This window comes from Pimephales promelas, chromosome 5 (genome assembly GCF_988280905.1).
Source record: "Pimephales promelas chromosome 5, fPimPro1.hap1.1, whole genome shotgun sequence".
Classification (NCBI taxonomy): Eukaryota; Metazoa; Chordata; class Actinopteri; order Cypriniformes; family Leuciscidae; genus Pimephales; species Pimephales promelas.
Window position 1 is genome coordinate 10020028 of NC_142773.1, and position 21174 is coordinate 10041201.

General features: G+C 45.0%; 1 protein-coding gene across 1 annotated transcript; it reads left to right on the plus strand.

Annotated features, from left to right (window-relative positions):
- The first annotated feature begins 1304 nt into the window (after positions 1-1304).
- Positions 1305-19622, plus strand: LOC120492434 (ribonuclease inhibitor). Its single transcript, XM_089130952.1, has 3 exons — positions 1305-1824; positions 2019-2180; positions 18189-19622. The coding sequence occupies exons 1-3, from the start codon at positions 1607-1609 to the stop codon at positions 18256-18258; spliced, it is 450 nt and encodes a 149-aa protein (XP_088987078.1). The 5' UTR covers positions 1305-1606; the 3' UTR covers positions 18259-19622.
- The last annotated feature ends 1552 nt before the right edge of the window (positions 19623-21174 follow it).

Here is a 21174-nt window from a genome sequence, read left to right on the forward strand (position 1 = left end):
GTGACAGACAGATGTGCGAGCTGACAAACAATTCAAATAAAAAAATACACACTTAGTCATTGTGCTTTGGAGTTTATTCAAAATTATAAATGAATGTGCTGCTTGAATACATTACTGGCACATTTGGTATTCTGTCAACACAGGCTTTGATCCTGAGTTTAGGTGTAACATCAGTAGCGAACAGCCAATCACATGCTGATAGAGTTTATAAAATATAAAGAATTAAAAAAAAATGTACACAGGAAGATTCGTCGTCTTTTGGGAGGTGATGGAAACTAACGTTACAGTCGTTGGCAGGATCAGAGACGGGCTCTGGCATGATCACTCGTTTTCAGCTTATGTTCAAAAACAATCACGTTTAAGCCACTGAACTAGTTTAGTCCGGTTATACATACTACCGCGAACAGCACATATTGTCCCTGAGCTCAGTAACGACATCTCTCATAAAGATTTGCGTCTTTAAATAGTAAAATAATTCTCCGAAAAACAGCTAGCATCTTCGCTAACTAACACACAAAATACCATTGGAATGCTACTTCCGCCGCGTCACCGGAAGTTTCACCCACTTTATTTTTTACAGGAGCGCCCCTCGGAAACTTGTGGATAAGCAAAGAAGAAAACAGTCACAAATATAGAACAAATAAATGGAAAGAAAAAAGACACTATACGGGGGTACATAACTAATCAGTAAAGATTACTTATCAAACGAAAAGATTAAAAGACTTACATATTTCAATTGTTTTTAAAGCTTTCTTGGTACACGAGTTAGAGATAATTAGAAAGTAATGTATTTGCAAGCGTTTCTAGCTAAGACGTATGGCGACGTACACAGTGACGTAATGACGTCGTTCCCTGGACGCTCTAGTCAGTGGAAAAACAAATAGTTGAATCAACTCCGAACCAACTTTGAACCAGCACCAGTTCCAAACCAGTTCTTTTTTTGGTGGAATCGGTTCCCATCTGGGATCTTTCTATTGTTCTCGAAGCTATGAAAGCCCTTCCTTTCGAACCGCTTCATTCCATGGATTTGAAATACCTTGCACTCAAAACCATTTTTCTGACTGCCCTGTCATCAGTTAAACACGTGGGAGACCTTCACGTGATTGGTACCCCATTCAGGGCTCAGGTCATTTCCCTATCGGCTCTGCCAGCATCCGATAGCGAACGCGACGCCAATCTCCTCTGCCCAGCTAGAGCACTGAGATTGTATACTGCTCGCTCAGCCTCTTTCAGACGCTCTGAGCAGCTTTTCGTTTTGTTTGGAGGGCGCACTAAAGGTTTCGCCTCCTCGAAACAGTCACTGTCTAGATAGATAGTGGACGCAATTGCTGCTGCATATACGTCAAACGACCTGCCATGCCCCCTTGGGCATTAGGGCTCACTCCACTAGAGGCATGGCCTCGTTTCGGGCATGGTCCAGCGGGATTTCCATTCACGACATATGTGTGGCAGCGGGATGGGCTTCCCCCTCCACCTTTGTCGGATTTTACAATCTGGAAAGAGAAATGAAAGAGAAAAAACAGTATCTTCCAGCGCACAGAACTAGTGTGACTGGGTTTTAAAACAGACTATTGGAAACTAAATGCTGCTGTAGCTCTTCAATAAGATGATCATCATAGATGTGAACTATTGTTATTTCTCTGTCTTCAGTCTGAATTATTGCAGTATTACAGAGAAACAGAGTCTCATCCTGACTTCAGCTCTGAAATCAAACCCCTCACACCTGAGAGAGCTGGACCTGAGCGAGAATAATCTAGGAAACTCTGGAGTGAAAAACCTCAGTGATCTACTGATGAACCCACAATTCAAGCTGGAGAAACTACAGTTAGTATCATTATACTGTACAGCAATTACAGTGTGACTGAAGTTTATTTATTTGAAGACAGCAGGGCTTATGTTTCATTGGTTATAGCAGTGCACTTTCTGGGTTTATTAAACATCACATTATATTTGTGTAAAATTGATATTTATGATTTGTTTGTAAGATAATCTCTCATCCTCTGTTTGTGTCTTTCTAGTCTACGGTACTGTGGCATTACAGATGTTTCTTCTTTAACTCAGTCTTTGACTAACTCAAAAGCACTGCAGTTTTTAAAAGAGCTTGATCTGAGAGACAATGAGATCGGAGACTCAAAGCGGCGGCTCAGAGACGAGCTACGAGACTCAAACTGTGACCTGAGGTGAGGAAACATCACTTTGTTAAATTGGTTTTTATTCAGACATCAAATAGTCTTGAAATAATTACAGGTTTCAGGATAGATTTCTTATACAGAAAAATAATAAACTAAATTAAAAAAAAAAACAAAAAAAAAAAAAACGTACTGTAACTAACACCCCATCCCCGCCTGTTAATATACAATCCAGTGATATTAATACACTGTTCTTAAGTCAGCCTGCAATACATTACATTAAAGGATAACATTCCTATTGAGGTAACATATGAGAGGATCCCAAATCTTGTGAAATTGTCCCATGTTGCCTTTCAAAAGGTATCTAGTATCTAGACGTTACGTCAGAAGTGACGGAGATTGGGGGATTTCGCATAGAAAGCCAATCCTCTTCGAGTATTTAAACACGAGCCTATGGCATGCAATGCCTTGGGGCTGCGGAAATTTGCATAGCGTACTCCGCCCTACTCCGTGAGTATAAAAGGAGGAAGTGAACGCAACCGCAGTATGTCTTCGCTGAGGAGCCAAGACTGAACTCGGCATCTACCCAGCGATACAGCAGAAGTGGCAGGGAGACGTAACGTCTCCGTTCCCTACTCAGGGAACGAGGGTTACATACGTAACCGAGACGTTCCCTTTCGTAGTCACTTCGAGTTACGTCAGAAGTGACGGAGATTGGGGGTCTGTGCCATCACGCCATCTTCAAGCTGTCTTCCAGTGCCCTGCGAAAGACTGAACCCCCGAGCCTTACCTCTTTTTTTTTTTTTTTTTTTTTTTTTTGGGGATCCGACTTTGACACAGGATTACCAAGGTACACTGGGAAACATATCCCGAAGGGGACATGCTACCAGTTGCCTACCGAAGGGAGGACTTAAGAACACATATGGCCACATAGGAACGCATATAAAACACTGGAGTACCAACCGCAGGTGGCTACAATTTAAACTCCAGGGGTGGCAGATGGCTTGCCAAGGGAAGACACATGCTCAGAGAGGCTTACAGTGGATAATACACATGAGACGGTTACCATGGGGAACCGTGCGCATGGAGGCACCTAGCTAGCATCCAGAGCAACAGCAGTGGAGCCCGCATCGTCGGTGCTGGAGGACTCAAGACTTCAATGGAAGGACTGAGGAAATATCGCACTTATCCAGTCCGGGGAGTGGAGTGGCGAGCAAGCGAAGACACCTGAGCGGGTCCAGTACCGGCCGGAACGAGTACGAGAGAGGACACTGGCTCAATTCGCAGATTATAGAATCTGGCGAAGGTGTTGGGTGTCGCCCAGCCTGCAGCACTGCAGATGTCTGTTAGCGAGGCGCCGTGCACTAAAGCCCAAGAGGAGGCCACACTCCGAGTGGAATGGGCCGTCACACCAAGGGGACACGGACGGCCTTGCTGCTGGTAAGACAAAGCAATGGCGTCCACAATCCAGTGGGACAGCCGTTGCTTTGAGAGAGCCCTTCCCTTCTGGCTCCCTCCATAACAGACAAAGAGCTGGTCTGAGGTCCTGAAACACTGCGTCCTGTCGACATAGGTGCGGAGAGCACGTACCGGACAGAGCAGTGCCAAGGCTGGGTCTGCCTCCTCCAGGGGCAGCGCTTGCAGGTTCACCACCTGGTCCCGGAAGGGAGTGGTGGGAACCTTGGGCACATATCCAGGCCGGGGTCTCAGGATCACGTGAGAGTAAGCCGGCCCGAACTCCAGGCACGCTTCGTCAACGGAGAATGCGTGCAGGTCCCCCACCCTCTTGATGGAGGCCAATGCAACCAGGAGTGCTGTCTTCATGGACAGAAACTTTAACTCTACTGATTGCAAAGGCTCAAAGGGATGCCTCTGCAGAGCACTTAAAACTACTGAGAGGTCCCAAGAGGGTACGAGGGGAGGACGAGGCGGATGCAGCCTCCTCGCTCCCCTCAGGAACCTGATGACCAGGTCGTGCTTCCCTAAGGACTTACCTTCCACTGCTTCATGAGAAGCGGCAATGGCCGCGACATAAACCTTAAGGGTGGAGGGCGACAGCCTGCGCTCCAACCCCTCTTGCAGGAAGGAAAGCACGACACTGATCGAACATCTCCGGGGGTCTTCTCCGCGAGAAGAGCACCAGTTGACGAAGAGGTTCCACTTCAACGCATAAAGGTGTCTCGTGGACGACGCTCTTGCGGAAGTGATGGTTGCCGCCACCGCAGGTGGCAGCGAACTCAAACCTGCCTCGTCCCGTCCAGGAGCCATACGTGCAGCCTCCAAAGATCGGGACGAGGGTGCCACAGAGTGCCCCGTCTCTGAGAGAGTAGGTCTTGTCTCAGAGGAATAGGCCAAGGAGGTGCTGTCGCGAGGAGCATGAGATCGGAGAACCACGTCTTGGTGGGCCAATAGGGGGCTACCAGCAAGACCTGCTCCTCGTCCTCCTTGATCTTGCACAACACCCGTGCAAGGAGGCTCACTGGGGGAAACGCATACTTGCGTGGGCCCCGTGGCCAGCTGTGCGCCAGCGCATCCGAAACGAGAGTGCCCCAGGTCAGAGAATAAAACTGGGCGCAGTGGGTTGAGTCCCGAGAGGTGAACAGATCTATCTGTGCCTCCCCGAACTCTTCCCAGATCAGCTGGACCGACTGGGGATGGAGTCGCCATTCGCCGGAGATGGGACGGACCCGTGACAGCTCGTCGGCTGCCCAGTTCCGGTCTCCAGGAATGTAAACTGCACGAAGGGACCTCAGGTGCTTCTGACTCCATATCAAGAGGTGGCGGGCGAGCTGCGACAACTGGCGCGAGCGTAGACCCCCCTGGTGGTTGATGTACGCTACAGCCGTAGTGTTGTCTGAGCGGACAAGCACATGCTGGCCCTTGAGCAACGCTCTGAAGCGGTGCAGGCCGAGCCGTACTTCCAGCAGCTCGAGGCAATTGATGTGCATGAGGCGCTGGGCCCCCGTCCAGGAGCCGGCGGCTGCATGCCCATTGCACATGGCACCCCAACCCGTGGTAGATGCATCTGTGGAGACGATGAGATGTCTGGAAACTCGCTGAATAGGGACGCCCGTCCGTAAAAAGCTGAGGTTCGACCACGGGAAGAAGGTTCGCCGGCATGCCGGAGTCACTGGGACTCGGAGCGAGCCGCGATGCCATGCCCACCTCGGGACTCGATCGCGAAGACACAGCTGAAGCGGTCTCATATGAGGCAAACCGAGCGGCGTTGCCGCGGCCGCCATATGCCCCAGGAGCCTCTGAAATAGTTTCAGTGGAACCGCACTCTTGCCCTCGAACTGTCGAAGACAAGTCAGCAGTGAGTGCGCGCGCTCGTTCGTGAGCTGCGCGGACATGGCGACCGAGTCTATCTCCACGCCGAGAAAAGAGATCCTCTGCACGGGGCAAAGTTTGCTCTTTTCCCGGTTGACCCGAAGGCCCAGACGGGCTAGGTGCCGGAGCACCAGGTCTCTGTGTTCGCAAAGCTAAGCTCGAGAGTGTGCTAGTATCAGCCAGTCGTCGAGATAATTCAGGATGCGAACCCCGTGTTCGCGAAGGGGAACAAGGGCTGCCTCGACGATCTTCGTGAAGACGCGAGGGGACAGAGGTAACCCGAATGGGAGAACGGCGTACTGATATGCCTGGCCCTCGAAGGCAAACCGAAGAAACGGCCTGTGTCGAGGTAAAATGGACACATGGAAGTACGCGTCCTTCAGGTCGATCGCTGCAAACCAATCCTGATACCGAACACATTCGAAAATGCGTTTGGCCGTGAGCATTTTGAACGGTAGTCGATGGAGAGAACGGTTCAAAATGCGCAGGTCCAGGATCGGTCGTAACCCACCGGTCTTCTTGGGGACAATGAAGTAGGGGCTGTAAAACCCGGACCTCATCTCGGCTGGAGGGACCGTCTCGATTGCACCCTTCGCCAGCAGGGTCGCAATCTCCGCTCTCAGGACTGGGGCATTGCCACCGACTATCGTGGAGCGAACTCCCCTGAAGCGGGGAGGAGACCGTGCGAACTGAATCGCGTAGCCGAATCTGATCGTTCTGATGACCCAGCGGGATACCCCGGGAAGCACTAGCCAGGCTTCCAGGAAGTGAGCCAACGGGGTCATGTGAACCACAGACGTCCCCCCGGAGGGGCAGCGAGGCGGGTCGACTGGCACGCGTGCAGGGGTTACCCCGCTCGGATGCGTCGAAGCCCGCTCCCCGACAGAAGGGACCAGGGAAAGCGGAGCGTTCCACGGGGGTCCGTTCTGCCGGGGGTCTGGCGACAGAGGGGGAAGGGATTGGCGTAGCCCGGGGACGACACACGCACCCTTCCGCGCCCTCCGAGACAGAGAGGAGTGAGTGGGCCGACACACTGGGGCATCGAGGGCACTCACTCCAGTCTGTGAGCTCAGTGAGGATGTCAAGTCTTTCTTTAACCAGTTCAGGGTGCTGCCCACCCGTGGGTGAGCAGCGGGGAGCTGAGAACAAAAGATTCTCCCCCGGCCCTCCACCGGGGGAAGGAGGGGGCCTGCTACCGCCTCCTGGGAAAGACTCGAGATCGTCACTGAGCGGCCCGTGTCAGGATCTTCGCTTGGCCTGGCGTTTAGCGGGGCGAGCGGCCTGAGGGGGCTGTGACGCCGGCCTGCGGCCTCCTCGACGCCGGGGCCCGGGTGAAGGCTGCTGCTGGGGCCAGGCGGGAGGGAGGGGAGCCGCAGGGGGGCGTCCTCGGCGGCGAGCAGGGGGAGGCACCTGTGCCGACGACTGGGTGGAGGCAGCAGCTGGTCGTCGGGGCAGGATGTGTTTAATGGCCTCCGTCTGCTTCTGGGCAGTGGAGAACTGTTGGGCGAAGTCCTCCACCGCACCGCCGAAAAGGCCAACCTGGGAGAGCGGAGCGTCGAGCAGACGAGTCCGCTCAGCGCTCCGCGTGTCCGACAGGTTGAGCCAAAGATGACGCTCCTGAACCACGCTAGTGGCCATCACCTGACCAACGGCGCGAGCAGCCACTTTCGTTGCCCGGAGAGCAAGGTCAGTGGCGGACCGCAGTTCTTTAAATGCCGTCGGATCAGTCCCGCCCTCGTGCATGTCTCTGAGCAACTTCGCTTGGAAGACCTGCAAAGTGGTCATAGCATGCAGAGCGGAGGCCGCCTGTCCCGCCGCTCTGTAGGATCGCGCCGCCATAGCAGACGAGAACCCACAGGCTTTGGATGGGTGCTTAGGAGGACCACGGGTGGAAGCGCTCTGTGGACACAGCTGCATCGCAACAGAGCGCTCCACCGGGGGCATCCCAGTGTACCCACGGGCGGCCCCGCCGTCGAGGGGGGGAAAGGCGGGGGAGAGATCGCGCTCTCGAGTGGACAAAGGAGCCCCCCAAGAGCGCGATAAGTCCGCATGCAGCTCGGGGAAAAAAGGTATTGGAGTCGGCCGTGGCTTTGCAGCGGCAGCCTTGTCCAAAAACCAATTATCCATCCAGGAGAGATCGGGGCAGGATGGAGGTTTCCATTCTAGCCCGATACTCCCAGCGGCTCGAGACAGCATGGCCGTCAGCTCGGGATCTGACGCGGACAACGCTGGAACTCCCGAAGGAGGCAACGCAGCCGGATCTTCCTCTCCCGAGGAGTCAAGCCCGCCTAGTGATGCTGTGATAGACATCGCATCATCATCTGGGGCGCTGCTCGAAGCAGCCGGTGCCGCCGAAGAGACAACCGACCGAGTCGAACTAGCGCCCGCTGGCTCACGCACTGAGGCGGGAGGTGTGGCCCGAGGAATCGTCGGGGCTTTATCCCACACCGTCACCGTTAGATCGCCCGGTCCCCGGGTCGACGGGCCCCCTTTCGTGAAGGAAGCCGATCGAGTAGGGGGGACCGGGGCTCTCACTCTAGTGAGATCATTGAGCCGCGACCTCAGTGTGGAGATGGTCATGCTCCCACAGAAGGAACATGAGTCATCCACGAACGCTGCTGCTGCATGTTGAATGCCCAAGCATACAAAGCAGCGTTCGTGACCATCAGATGACGATAGAAATCTACCACATCCAGAAGGGCACGGGCGAACCATCTTTAAAAAGACGTGCCGCGTGCAGCCCTTTCACAGAGAGGAGAGAAATTCACTCTTTCAGCGCTGAGGCTACCAGGGAGAAGCGCAAAGTCTGGCAAACCACTGCACAGATCGCAGGCAATGCAGAATCTCGCTGGGTACCGCCGTCACACCAACACTGAAGAGGACGCTCGTCTCGAAGAGTCTTGAATTAGCTTTTCAGGAGTGAAGAGGTTCTCTTGGCTCCGAAGCGAAAACATACTGCGGTTGCGTTCACTTCCTCCTTTTATACTCACGGAGTAGGGCGGAGTACGCTATGCAAATTTCCGCAGCCCCAAGGCATTGCGTGCCATTGGCTCGTGTTTAAATACTCGAAGAGGATTGGCTTTCTATGCGAAATCCCCCAATCTCCGTCACTTCTGACGTAACTCGAAGTGACTACGAAAGGGAACTGTGAGCTAAATCAGCTTCCTCTGATTTGCACTTATCACAAAGAGGCGAAACATTGGGGAAAATCCTATGTAATTTCTTTTTTTGAAAAATGTAATCTATGTAAGACCTTAAATTGAATGAGACATAATCTTGTATTGACCGATTGTTTATCAATATCCTCTAAACCATTCTGCCAAATCTCTTCAGAGATTCCAATCCCCATCTCTCGCTCCCATTCCTCTCTGATCAAGTTTGTAGAGGGAGAAGTAGCTGCTTGTAACTTTCCATAAATTAAAGAGAACTGATTTTTGTTTCCTCTAAACTGGATGAGACAATCATCACTGATTGAGGGCGGGACCTCATCCAGGGGGACATTGTGTGTACGCAAGTAATTCCTTATCTGTAAAAATCTGAAAAAATTATTTTTTGGAAGGTTGTATTCAGGGGTGTAAAGTAACGAATTACAAATACTCACGTTACTGTAATTAAGTAGTTTTTTAGAAATTGTACTTTTTTGAGTAAGTTTAAAATTGTGTAATTTTACTTTTACTTGAGTACATTTTAAGTGATGTATCGGTACTTTTTCTCCGCTATTTTCCTTCTGTTTGTGGCCGTTACTCGTTACATGCTTGTTTTAATTTTATTTTTATCCATCAACGTGATTGTGTCACGGGTGACAAAATCGCTTGGCGATCGGAACTCTCCTCAGAGTCGCAAGTTCCCTAGGGGAACGGATTGTGTGCAGACAGAAGAGAGAAAGAAAGGCTCAGACGGGGGAGACACAGACGGGGGAGACACAGACGGGGAAGACACAGACGGGGAAGACACAGATGGAGGAGGCTCAGATGGAGGAGGCTCAGATGGAGGAGGCTCAGATGGAGGAGGCTCAGATGGAGGAGGCTCAGATGGAGGACCCACTGACAGGGAAGGGACAGGGGAAAGGGAGATTTAAGCTTTTAAGCTTGCTGGATCAGAGTGATTGTTTGTAGGAAGTCTGCTGGTCTGAGCTATCGACTGGATCTGTGCTGGGAAAGGAAAGAGCAAAGATAAGTGAACTGATTTTAACTTATGAACATTTAAACCGCTTGAAGAGGATACAGTGAGTGTGGATCTGACTGTTGGAAGAGCAATGTGTTTCAGAGTGTGTGGAGGAGGAATTGAAAGTGAAACCCCATGTAAAGTGAGCACAACAAACAGAGCGAGGCCTCTGATCAGCCCTACCGTGTGAGTGAATTGCAGTGCTTTTGCCTTATTAATACACATTGATTTTTGCCTGTGGAATTGAAGTGAACACGAGTGTGATGTGTCTTTGCTAAAAAGTATCCCTATCCATGCTTACACGTTCGTGGAAGGATATTATATCTGCCCCCGTCAGAAGCCCAGAGCGATATAGTGAACTGAAGAGAGAGTACTGTGTACTGTGAAGATCCCCACCTGTTCTACTTGCTGTTTGAGCCCAGAAGCATACAGCACCGTTGGTAAAGTAACCTTATGACTCATTGCCTCCCTATTGTGAACTGAAGAGAGAGTACTGTGTACTGTGAATGTCCTCACCTGTTCTACTTACTGTTGAGCCCAGAAGTATACAGCAATGCTGATAAAGTAATCATTTAACCCACTGTCGCCCTACTGTGAACTGAAGATAGAGCACTCAAAAAAATGATGTGCTGGCTTTACTTAACTTTTTCATGTAAACAGGTTCCACCGGTTCCACATAACTTTGTTTTGTTAAACAAACATAATTTGTTCATGTAACTTCAACATCATGGAAGTCATTTTAAGCCATCCAATCAAACTCTGAGCTGAGTGTTAAAGTTAATGAGACAATTAAGTGAATAACTGAGTGATGATTGAGCATTATTGAAGACACCTGATGTTAACAAGCAGAATCACTGAAGGAGAAAATCACAAATTGTAAGTCACCGTTATGGAGACCAGTGTTTGCTTTAGTTGGGCTCTTGACCCTTACACTTTTACTTTAAACTTTGTTTGGCTGCTGTTATTGATTTATAACAGGCAAATGAACAAAGAAAACTGTGATCCGATAGTGTTGGTTATGTTTTGACATAATCAAGCTGTGATCTGTAAACTCCAAAAATTCCTAATTCTGATGGTTAGGATTAACTTGCTAGCAACAGTTTAGTGATTATACAACATATCTGTATTTTCTTATAACAGAAAATATTTAATAAAACTATTCTGATCAAATCACTTAATCTTTATGTAGAAACAGATATCAATAATCAGCCTGTCTATCTCAACCGTGGTGACATTAATAGTCCTTCTTGCCACCAATCACAACTCATTAATGTCTCCCATCATGCATTGCGGTTTGAATAAATTATGATCTGAATTGTCTATGTAATTTACTTTTCCTAATTGAATATTCTACTAGTCACCGTTGTTGAGAAGCATTGACTGAATCTTGAGGTCTGTGTGTGCCTTAAAGAAAAAAAAATTGTTTTTTTTAAACATCTTTTGAGAACATTCTGGATATTTATGCAGAATCTCATTTATACACTAACCAACAGAATAAATTACAGACCTAAATTTCAAATGATGAATGTCATTATAAGTCCAACATCATTTTATAATTGCTTATCTTTGTTCATCTGGCAGGTATTACTCAGATGCAACAGTAAATTAAAATATAAAGTTGATAATATAAGGGTGAAGAGCCCAACTAAAGCAAACACTGATCTCCATAACGGTGGCTTACAATTTTAGATTTTTTTTCCTTGTGATTCTGCTTTAGGTGTCTTAAGCTCATTATTTATTCATGCAGCAATGCATGATGGGAGCCATGAATGAATTTTGATTGGTGGCACCCAGAAATTTTTTTTGTTTATTGATTTGATCATTTGAATTTCATTGAAAAGGCTAAAATTGTATGTTCTGCAAGAGCAGTGCTGGTATGATCCATAAGGTAAATTTAACAGTGGTTCATGCAGTTTGACTACAAACCAGAAGTTTGGTGATTCAATCCCCAGTTCCACCTTTTCTATGTGATCACCTGGCTGTTATAACTCATGTACAGCCAAACATAATCTTAAGTTAATAATATAGGGGTCAAGAGCCCAACTAAAGCAAACACTGATCTCCACAACGGTGACTTACAATTTGTGATTTTCTCCTTCAGTGATTCTGCTTGTTATCATCAGGTGTCTTCAGTAATGCTCAATCATCACTCAGTTATTCACTTAATTGTCTCATTAACTTTAACACTCAGCTCAGAGTTTGATTGGATGGCTTAAAATGACTTCCATGATGTTGAAGTTACATGAACAAATTATGTTTGTTTAACAAAACAAAGTTATGTGGAACCGGTGGAACCTGTTTACATGAAAAAGTTAAGTAAAGCCAACACATCATTTTTTTGAGTGAGAGAGTATCCTGTACTGTGAAGAATCCTTACCTGCTATACTTATTGTATGAGTCTGAAAGTCTGCAGCACCGCTGGGGGAAAAGTAAGCTTTTAACCCACTGCTTCATTACCGTGCACCAACGAGAGTACCCTGTACTGTGAAGAATCCTTACCTGCCATAGTCTGGAAGTCTGCAGCACCGCTGGGGGAAAAGTAAGCTTTTAACCCACTGCTTCATTACTGTGCACCAACGAGAGTACCCTGTACTGTGAAGAATCCTTACCTGCCATACTTACTGTATGAGTCCGGAAGTCTGCAGCACCGCTGGGGGAAAAGTAAGCTTTTAACCCACTGCTTCATTACTGTGCACCAACGAGAGTACCCTGTACTGTGAAGAATCCTTACCTGCCATAGTCTGGAAGTCTGCAGCACCGCTGGGGGAAAAGTAAGCTTTTAACCCACTGCTTCATTACCGTGCACCAACGAGAGTACCCTGTGCTGTGAAGAATCCTTACCTGCCATACTTACTGTATGAGTCCGGAAGTCTGCAGCACCGCTGGGGGAAAAGTAAGCTTTTAATCCACTGCTTCATTACCGTGCACCAACGAGAGTACCCTGTACTGTGAAGAATCCTTACCTGCCATACTTGCTGTATGAGTCTAGAAGTCTGCAGCACCGCTGGGGGAAGAGTAAGCTTTTAATCCACTGCTTCATTACCGTGCACCAACAAGAGTACCCTGTACTGTGAAAAATCCTTACCTGCCATACTTACTGTCTGAGTCTGGAAGTCTGCAGCACCGCTGGGGGAAAAGTAAGCTTTTAATCCACTGCTTCATTACCGTGCACCAACGAGAGTACCCTGTACTGTGAAGAATCCTTACCTGCCATACTTACTGTATGAGTCTGGAAGTCTGCAGCACCACTGGGGAAGAAGTAAGCTGCAACCCCCTGCTCCATTATCATGCATCCATGAGAGTATCTTAAACTGTGAGAAACCCTTGGTTCAATAAAGATTGTTACTCCTTTGAAACTTATCTCTGTCTCTGTGGTCCTCTGTTGTGTGCCTGTGGTGTCGCCTCCTCACGGTGGTGACTCGGTTAGAGGGGGGGTGGTTGGTCACCCGAGCGTTCCTCCCCTCAACCTGTGACATAAGTGGCATAGTCGGCAGGATACACACCGTGAGTTGTAGCGGCCACAGGTACGCGATGGCGGACGAAGAGGTATCCATGGTTGGGTGGGCTGTGGTCCCAAGGGATCTCGAAGTGAAGTAAGAGCGGCTCCGCCCTCGCCACCCCGACGACCTCAGTGGGATACCCGAGGACAGCCACTGGAGAGATATGGCAAATGGAATTGAGGAACGTCGGTTCTAGGGACTAGAACCGATTGGCAAGGGGGGATGTCACGGGTGACAAAATCGCTTGGCGATCGGAACTCTCCTCAGAGTCGCAAGTTCCCTAGGGGAACGGATTGTGTGCAACACACCACTGCACTGGCGCTAATGCACTGCAGGTGCGAGAGAGAGAGGAGCGGCACTCACACAGGTTTCCTGTTTGACGAGTCAAGATAAACGAGATAAAAGGAGACAGACAGAAGGGAGAAAGAGAGGCTCAGACGGGGGAGACACAGACGGGGAAGACACAGATGGAGGAGGCTCAGATGGAGGAGGCTCAGATGGAGGACCCACTGACAGGGAAGGGACAGGGGAAAGGGAGAGACGCCCATTTAAGCTTGCTGGATCAGAGTGATTGTTTGTAGGAAGCCTGCTGGTCTGAGCTATCGACTGGATCTGTGCTGGGAAAGGAAAGACCAAAGATAAGTGAACTGATTTTAACTTATGAACATTTAAACCGCTTGAGAAGGATACAGTGAGTGTGGATCTGACTGTTGGAGGAGCTATGTGTTTCAGAGTGTGTGGAGGAGGAATTGAAAGAGAAACCCCATGTAAAGTGAGCACAACAAACAGAGCGAGGCCTCTGATCAGCCCTACCGTGTGAGTGAATTGCAGTGCTTTTGCCTTATTAATACACATTGATTTTTGCCTGTGGAATTGAAGTGAACACGAGTGTGATGTGTCTTTGCTGAGAAGTAGCCCTATCCATGCTTACACGTTCGTGGAAGGATATTATATCTGCCCCCGTCAGAAGCCCAGAGTGATATAGTGAACTGAAGAGAGAGTACTGTGTACTGTGAAGATCCCCACCTGTTCTACTTGCTGTTTGAGCCCAGAAGCATACAGCACCGTTGGTAAAGTAACCTTATGACTCATTGCCTCCCTATTGTGAACTGAAGAGAGAGTACTGTGTACTGTGAATGTCCTCACCTGTTCTACTTACTGTTGAGCCCAGAAGTATACAGCAATGCTGATAAAGTAATCGTTTAACCCACTGTCGCCCTACTGTGAACTGAAGAGAGAGAGAGTACCCTGTACTGTGAAGAATCCTTACCTGCCATACTTATTGTATGAGTCTGGAAGTCTGCAGCACCGCTGGGGGAAAAGTAAGCTTTTAACCCACTGCTTCATTACCGTGCACCAACGAGAGTACCCTGTACTGTGAAGAATCCTTACCTGCCATACTTATTGTATGAGTCTGGAAGTCTGCAGCACCGCTGGGGGAAAAGTAAGCTTTTAACCCACTGCTTCATTACCGTGCACCAACGAGAGTACCCTGTACTGTGAAGAATCCTTACCTGCCATACTTGCTGTATGAGTCTGGAAGTCTGCAGCACCGCTGGGGGAAAAGTAAGCTTTTAATCCACTGCTTCATTACCGTGCACCAACGAGAGTACCCTGTACTGTGAAGAATCCTTACCTGCCATACTTACTGTATGAGTCTGGAAGTCTGCAGCACCACTGGGGGAGAAGTAAGCTGCAACCCCCTGCTCCATTATCATGCATCCACGAGAGTATCTTAAACTGTGAGAAACCCTTGGTTCAATAAAGATTGTTACTCCTTTGAAACTTATCTCTGTCTCTGTGGTCCTCTGTTGTGTGCCTGTGGTGTCGGCTCCTCACGGTGGTGACTCGGTTAGAGGGGGGGTGGTTGGTCACCCGAGCGTTCCTCCCCTCGACCTGTGACAATTGGATCGAGTAATAGGTCTCGTGACTGTCATCAATTCAAATTAAGTATAGAAAACTTTAACCGCCTATTCCTGCTGTTACTCGTGACTGCTGTGGAAGTGCATTCATCACGCATCAATTCAATCCAGATATCAGCGTCTTCCTCTAATATGCTAAGGTATATTTCACATTTCTGCTTAATATGATATTTATATAGGCTGGCCTGTCTACATGGCCTAACATTTGGTCTGAGGTTGGGGGAATTGCGAGACCGGTTCATAATGCGGTGAATTCCCGCTCCCATTACTTCACAATCACAGGATTGACGCGCGTCACGATCTGTCCACTGCCTCGTCTCGCGCTCGCCATGCCGCCAGATTCAGAATCAGTGCACCATGTCATTAACTTGAACTGCATTACTTAATAAGAAATTAGCACAGCTCGATAATAAACAGCGTTTTTTATTGATCCATTATATTCATTTGGCAAGTGCACTTGCGCAAAAACATTTTTCATGCTGAACTTTTTTTGTGTGTGGATGCTGCTGATAAAACAGCTTCGCCGAGACTTCAGAGACAAAGTGTATTTGTTTCTTTTGTAAAAGTTTCCTGGATATAACTTCCCTATTTAATGCACAATTTTCCTTACAAATTATATTATCAGCATTACAATGTGAGTAAATGTAGCCGTGTAAAATGTAAGGGATGATGCCACCCTTCTAGAACAATGCATTTACGTTTAAATTGTAACATATTTAATAGCATGGAATAAAAGTGTGTAATTAGTGTTAGCTCACTATCTTAGCCTTTTTCAGTGCATTAGTTGAGGTAATATGACAATATTAGTGATTCTCATTTATCAAAACACTAACATTGGTACCATTTTGGAGAGAAATTGGGTATTTTTTATTTTATTTAACCCATCTCTTGGTGTGTGATGCTGAACTATCATATGAGTTTCTAAAGGTTTTTGAATTATTTGCACAGTTATGAATATTGATATTTTATGTGCAACAATAACATGCTCAGGCCCAGTGGCTTTTCACCTAATTTTAAATGCTTTTCCCCCCAAATAATATGATTTAAATGGTGATGAGTGTACTGATTTGATGCATTTTAAAAAGATGGATGATAGATATTCTTCAATCTTTCTTACAAAGAACAAAATATAATGTGAATTCCAGTATGTGGATTTTTTTTTAATTTATAAATTGTAGTGCACAGTGTTTATTATAAGGGGTATCTGCCCCTCAGTACTCACTACTCACTACTCTTGAGTACTTTTAAATAAGCTACTTTTTTACTCTTACTCAAGTAGTTTTTTGGACAAGTACTTTTTACTCTACTCACACTACATTTTTTGGAATGTAATGGTACTTTTACTTGAGTATGTTTTTTCAGTACTCTTTCCACCACTGGTTGTATTTCTGTTGTAGTTGCGTAAAGGAAGCTAACGCCCCATCAAAATAAAGGTCCTTGACTGTGCATATACCCAATTCCTTCCATTGATTAAAAGTCGAATCCAATCTCGAAGGGGGAAATGATGGGTTATTTGCGATCAGGATTAAGAGGGAGAGTGATTTTATATTAAGGTATTTTCTTATCTGTCTCCAAATACGTAACTGACTCTTTATGACAAAACCCTTAACTGCAGTTTGGTCTAGTATGGGGAAAGCAGCACTGCTCCAAGATCATAGGGATGGCAGTTATCTTGCTCCATCTGAAGCCAGTCTGGGGCATTAGCCGACATTTCCAGCCATAGTGCAAAAACGTGTAAGTGAGTGGTCCAGTAATAAATGCGAAAAGCAGGAAGGCCCAACCCCCCCTCATGTTTGGGTTTACAAAGGTGTGCTTTTCTGATTCTGTGACCCTTATAGTTCCATAGAAAAGGAAGGACAATCGAATCTAGGTGTTTAAAGAAGGATTTGGCCAATAGTATTGGAATATTACGAAATAAATATAATATTTGAGGTAGAAATATAATTTTTATCGCATTTATTCTGCCAATTAAGGAGATCGGAAGAGTTTTCCAGAAGTGTATACAGGCTTGTAACTTGGATAGTAAGGGGTTGAAATTAGCTTTGAAGAGTAGATTATATTTAGAAGTAACCTCTATTCCTAAATATGTAATTTTTTCCATGGAGACTTTGAATGGGGAGGAGTGTATAACAGATAAATCCTTCAGACCAATGGGCATGAGTTCACTTTTTTCATAGTTTACTTTAAAGCCAGAAAGTTTTCCGAAGTTAGTAATAGTTTTGAGTATAACAGAAAGGCTCACCTGAGGTTGGGTAATATAAAGCAAAATATCATCCGCGTACAGTGAAATTTTGTTAACAGTGTTTAAAGTGTTAAAGCCATATCTACGGGTTAGATCGAATTGTTTCTGCAAGGGGCTCTACTATTAAACCAAACAAAAGGGGTGAGAGGGGACAGCCCTGTCTAGTTCCTTTTTGAAGATAGAAGGGGTCCGATAATGTTTTATTTGTCAAAACCCGTGCTGATAGATTACAGGTACAAAATTTTAATCCAATTTATAAACTCATCACCCATTTCAAAGGAGGAAAGAGAAGAAAAGCTCACTGTCACAGCTTTATACATCAACACCTGCTTTATGAACTGTGTCAGTAGAAGTGAATCATTTGAGTGTGAAACAGACTTGGTCAGATTGTAGGAAACGCTGCACTCCTGCTAAAATCAGTGCAGTTCCAGCTTCAGCTCACAGCGTCCAGCTCACATGAGCAATGTCTCTGTCTCTGGTGTGTTTTTACTGTGACAAGCAACACGTCACACTACTCGACACTTACTTTACTCTCAGTTATTTACTAAGAGCCTACAAACATGTTTAAACTAGAGGACAAACGGCTTTAACTAAAGGTTTGTGTTTAACTCAAAATAACATTAGTATTTGCTCACTGTGGTTTATTTCATATGTCATACACTCATTAGTTTCTCATTAGAGTCACACAGACACACACAGACACACATATGAACATGATTCAGGCTTTACATCTATTATATTTAAAAACACAAATATCTCTATCCAAGATCATGTAAAGTCAGTAATTAATCTGATTACAGGAATTCAATTTATTTTTACTCAAAAACAGTAAATTAAATATAATAATTTGCACTTTGTTCCACTGAACACTGATTGTTTTCTCTTCTGCTCCACTTTACAGAGTAGATGAAGATCGATCACTAAACGTCAGTGGATTTACATCAAGGTTTAAATCTGTGAGACGGAGATGAGAGGAGCAGAAACCATCAGGTGATCCACAGAAGAGTCTCACTGCTGTCTATGAGGAGAAATACATGTGTAAATGTGTTTCATACAGGTGGAAGAGACTCAGACTTCACTATTAGATAAAGCAGCGTGTGTGTTAGCATGCATATTAGAAACATGTGATATTGAATGATTAATGTTGGTTTATTATTCAGCCAAATGATGGTTTAGTTGTAATTAAAGGTGGAACAGAGGAAGAAGCTCAGATGAGTGTCAGCAGAAATCTTCACTATCACGCCTGCAAATATAATAATGTTTAGACTAGGACTGTAACGATACACCAAACCCACGATTCAATTCGTATCACGATTTCTGACCCACGATTCGATTCGTATCGTGACTCTATCATGGGGGCGGGGCTTGGGGTGAAAAAATAGATTTTGAGAGGAAAAAATATACCGGTATTTTTATGAAATAACATTTGGAAAAACTTGTATAATCTAAACACCAAAAAACAATAATAAGTATGCAAATTATTAAAATAAACTAGGCAGTGTAGACTGCTGCTTTTGGGTTGTTTTCTGTGCTCCAACTAAATTGATTTCGGGATGGTGCCATTGAATATGCATCTGCATGTTAGACGAGTTGCCGTCAGTTGAGGAAGCTTATTAAAACACTTACGGCAAATTGTGTGGGTATTGTAGTTTACACGATTGCCATCCTTGTTCTCCATCGTGTAGCCGAAATGTTGCCATACTGCTGACTGAAATGTATTGGGAGGGTTGTTTTCCATGTTTCTTCATTCTTCAACTAGCTCGCGTCACATGGTAGTCACGACTCACATGGTAAAGTAAAAAGACACTTACAAGTTAAACATTTTTAAATAGTTGGTTGGGATGAGTCACTGAGTATTTAATTATAGAATATTAAATAGGTTGTGCGATTATTGTCTAAAAAATCTCCATGTTTTCAATGCTGATGCGGTGGTGGTGACACGTTCATGTAACGTAAGGGTGGCACAGTGGCACTGCCAATAAAGCACCTAAAAGCTGACACAAAGAACAATCAAAAGTAATGATTATTAATGTCAAATATAGCAAGGAGACATTTTAATTGTTTATTAATAAAGTGTTTTCTGTCAGTGTCAGCTGCATAGAAGTTGCGATGCTGGCTCGCAATTTTCACAGAATTGAAAGCGCCAGAGAGAAATGCACTCTTCATACGGATTACATAAGCTGAGAGCAGTCTGTTTTCTTTCGTTTTGAATTGTTCTTTTTAAAAGTAGACATTTCAATATAGATATATTTCTCAGGTCTATAGGGTTTCGATTCGTGAGACGAGCTCCAGTTCAGGCGCTGGCAGGCACCTCAATGTCATGATTATCTCTGCTATATTTGAAGAGTTCAGATGCAAAAGCCTCTAAATGCCATTTGAAATTTTCTTCTTTAATGATGATTTTTATCAAACTTGTATATTTACGTTCAGTAATTTCACTTAAATAACAATTAATAGGTAATTATCATTGCCATTTAAGTGAAATCACTGAACTTAAATATACAAGCTTGATAAAAATCATCATTAAAGAAGAAAATTTCAAATGGCATTTAGAGGCTTTTGCATCTGAACTCTTCATTTACTTCTTTTTTATTAAATCCAGGCAATTGGTTGATGAAACATTTATTAAAATTGAGATACAATTAATAAAAAACAAAATTCAATTAAGATAAAGTCTTTGTGCTTTCTGTTTGAATTCTCTGAAAGTTTTAGTGTCGCTTCCAGAGAACTGTCACAACATTGTTTTTTTCCTCTTAAATGCGAACACGAAAAATAAAACAAAATAAATATTTGATGTTCTGGGGAGAGCCAACCCTTCATTCGGTGGGTAGCCTAGTATTACTTTTGGTTTGTACAGTGTAATTTACACAATTATAAAAAATATAGGCTATATATTAGCCTGGGAAAACCCAGACAACTTCCGGCAAATTTAGATTTGCTCTGAAAGTTAGTCTGGCAAAGAGCTCATATATAGACCATTTCACAAGATGTAAACAACACTGGTCCAGAAGCTCTTCCTGTTTCAGTTTTTTAACACTACATAAAAGCTGGGATAAAATACAACCAACAGAACATTTAAAACTGAATCAAAAAGTTAAACAAACATCTTTAAGATGTTTTCTTTACATGTGAAATAAAGAAAACAGCTACAAACTGAAACAGGAAGTGCTTCTAGACCAGTGTTGTTTACATCTTGTGAAATGGTCTATATATATATATATATATATATATATATATATATATATATATATATATATATATATATATATGTTTGCCACCTAAATATTAAAGATGTTTTGTGTCGCGTCCATGTACACATGTGTATTTCCCTCATGTTAAATATAAAATGCATGTGTAGACTTATATTTTTCTAATGTCTGGACGTACTGGATTTTATTAAGGGAGTAGGCAATGGATATATAAACAGAAGTGTCAATATATTGGTATTAAATGCATTTTCTGAGAATTTATATTTCAAGTTTTGGCTAATTTACCCTCAGCTAGTTTTGTGATGTAGGTCTACACATTTTATAATGTTAACTTCAAATAATATTAATAGTAATTTAAAGATGTGGTAGCATTGGATCTGGATGGGAAGGATTACTCTGAGAGGTGGAAGGGGTGTGTCACGATACTGCCTTCTCACATCACGATACAGGTTCGTGGACCTGAGTATCGCGATTTCGATTTTATATCGTATATCGTTACAGCCCTAGTTTAGACTAAACTCATCCATAATGATTCAAATATTTCTAATCATGAACGTGATTGTCAAGTATAGCACATAAATGTTTCAAAAGATATAAAGATTACATGTAACTTTTAAACATTTACATTATCTCTCTAACATTTTATACACAGAATATGTTTATTGTTTTATTGTATAT

Coding starts and splice junctions, on each gene's coding strand:
- LOC120492434 (XM_089130952.1), top strand. CDS start 1,607: ATGATCATCATAGATGTGAACTATTGTTATTTCTCTGTCTTCAGTCTG. Junction 1,825..2,018: donor TTCAAGCTGGAGAAACTACA/GTTAGTATCATT, acceptor GTGTCTTTCTAG/TCTACGGTACTGTGGCATTA. Junction 2,181..18,188: donor GACTCAAACTGTGACCTGAG/GTGAGGAAACAT, acceptor TCCACTTTACAG/AGTAGATGAAGATCGATCAC.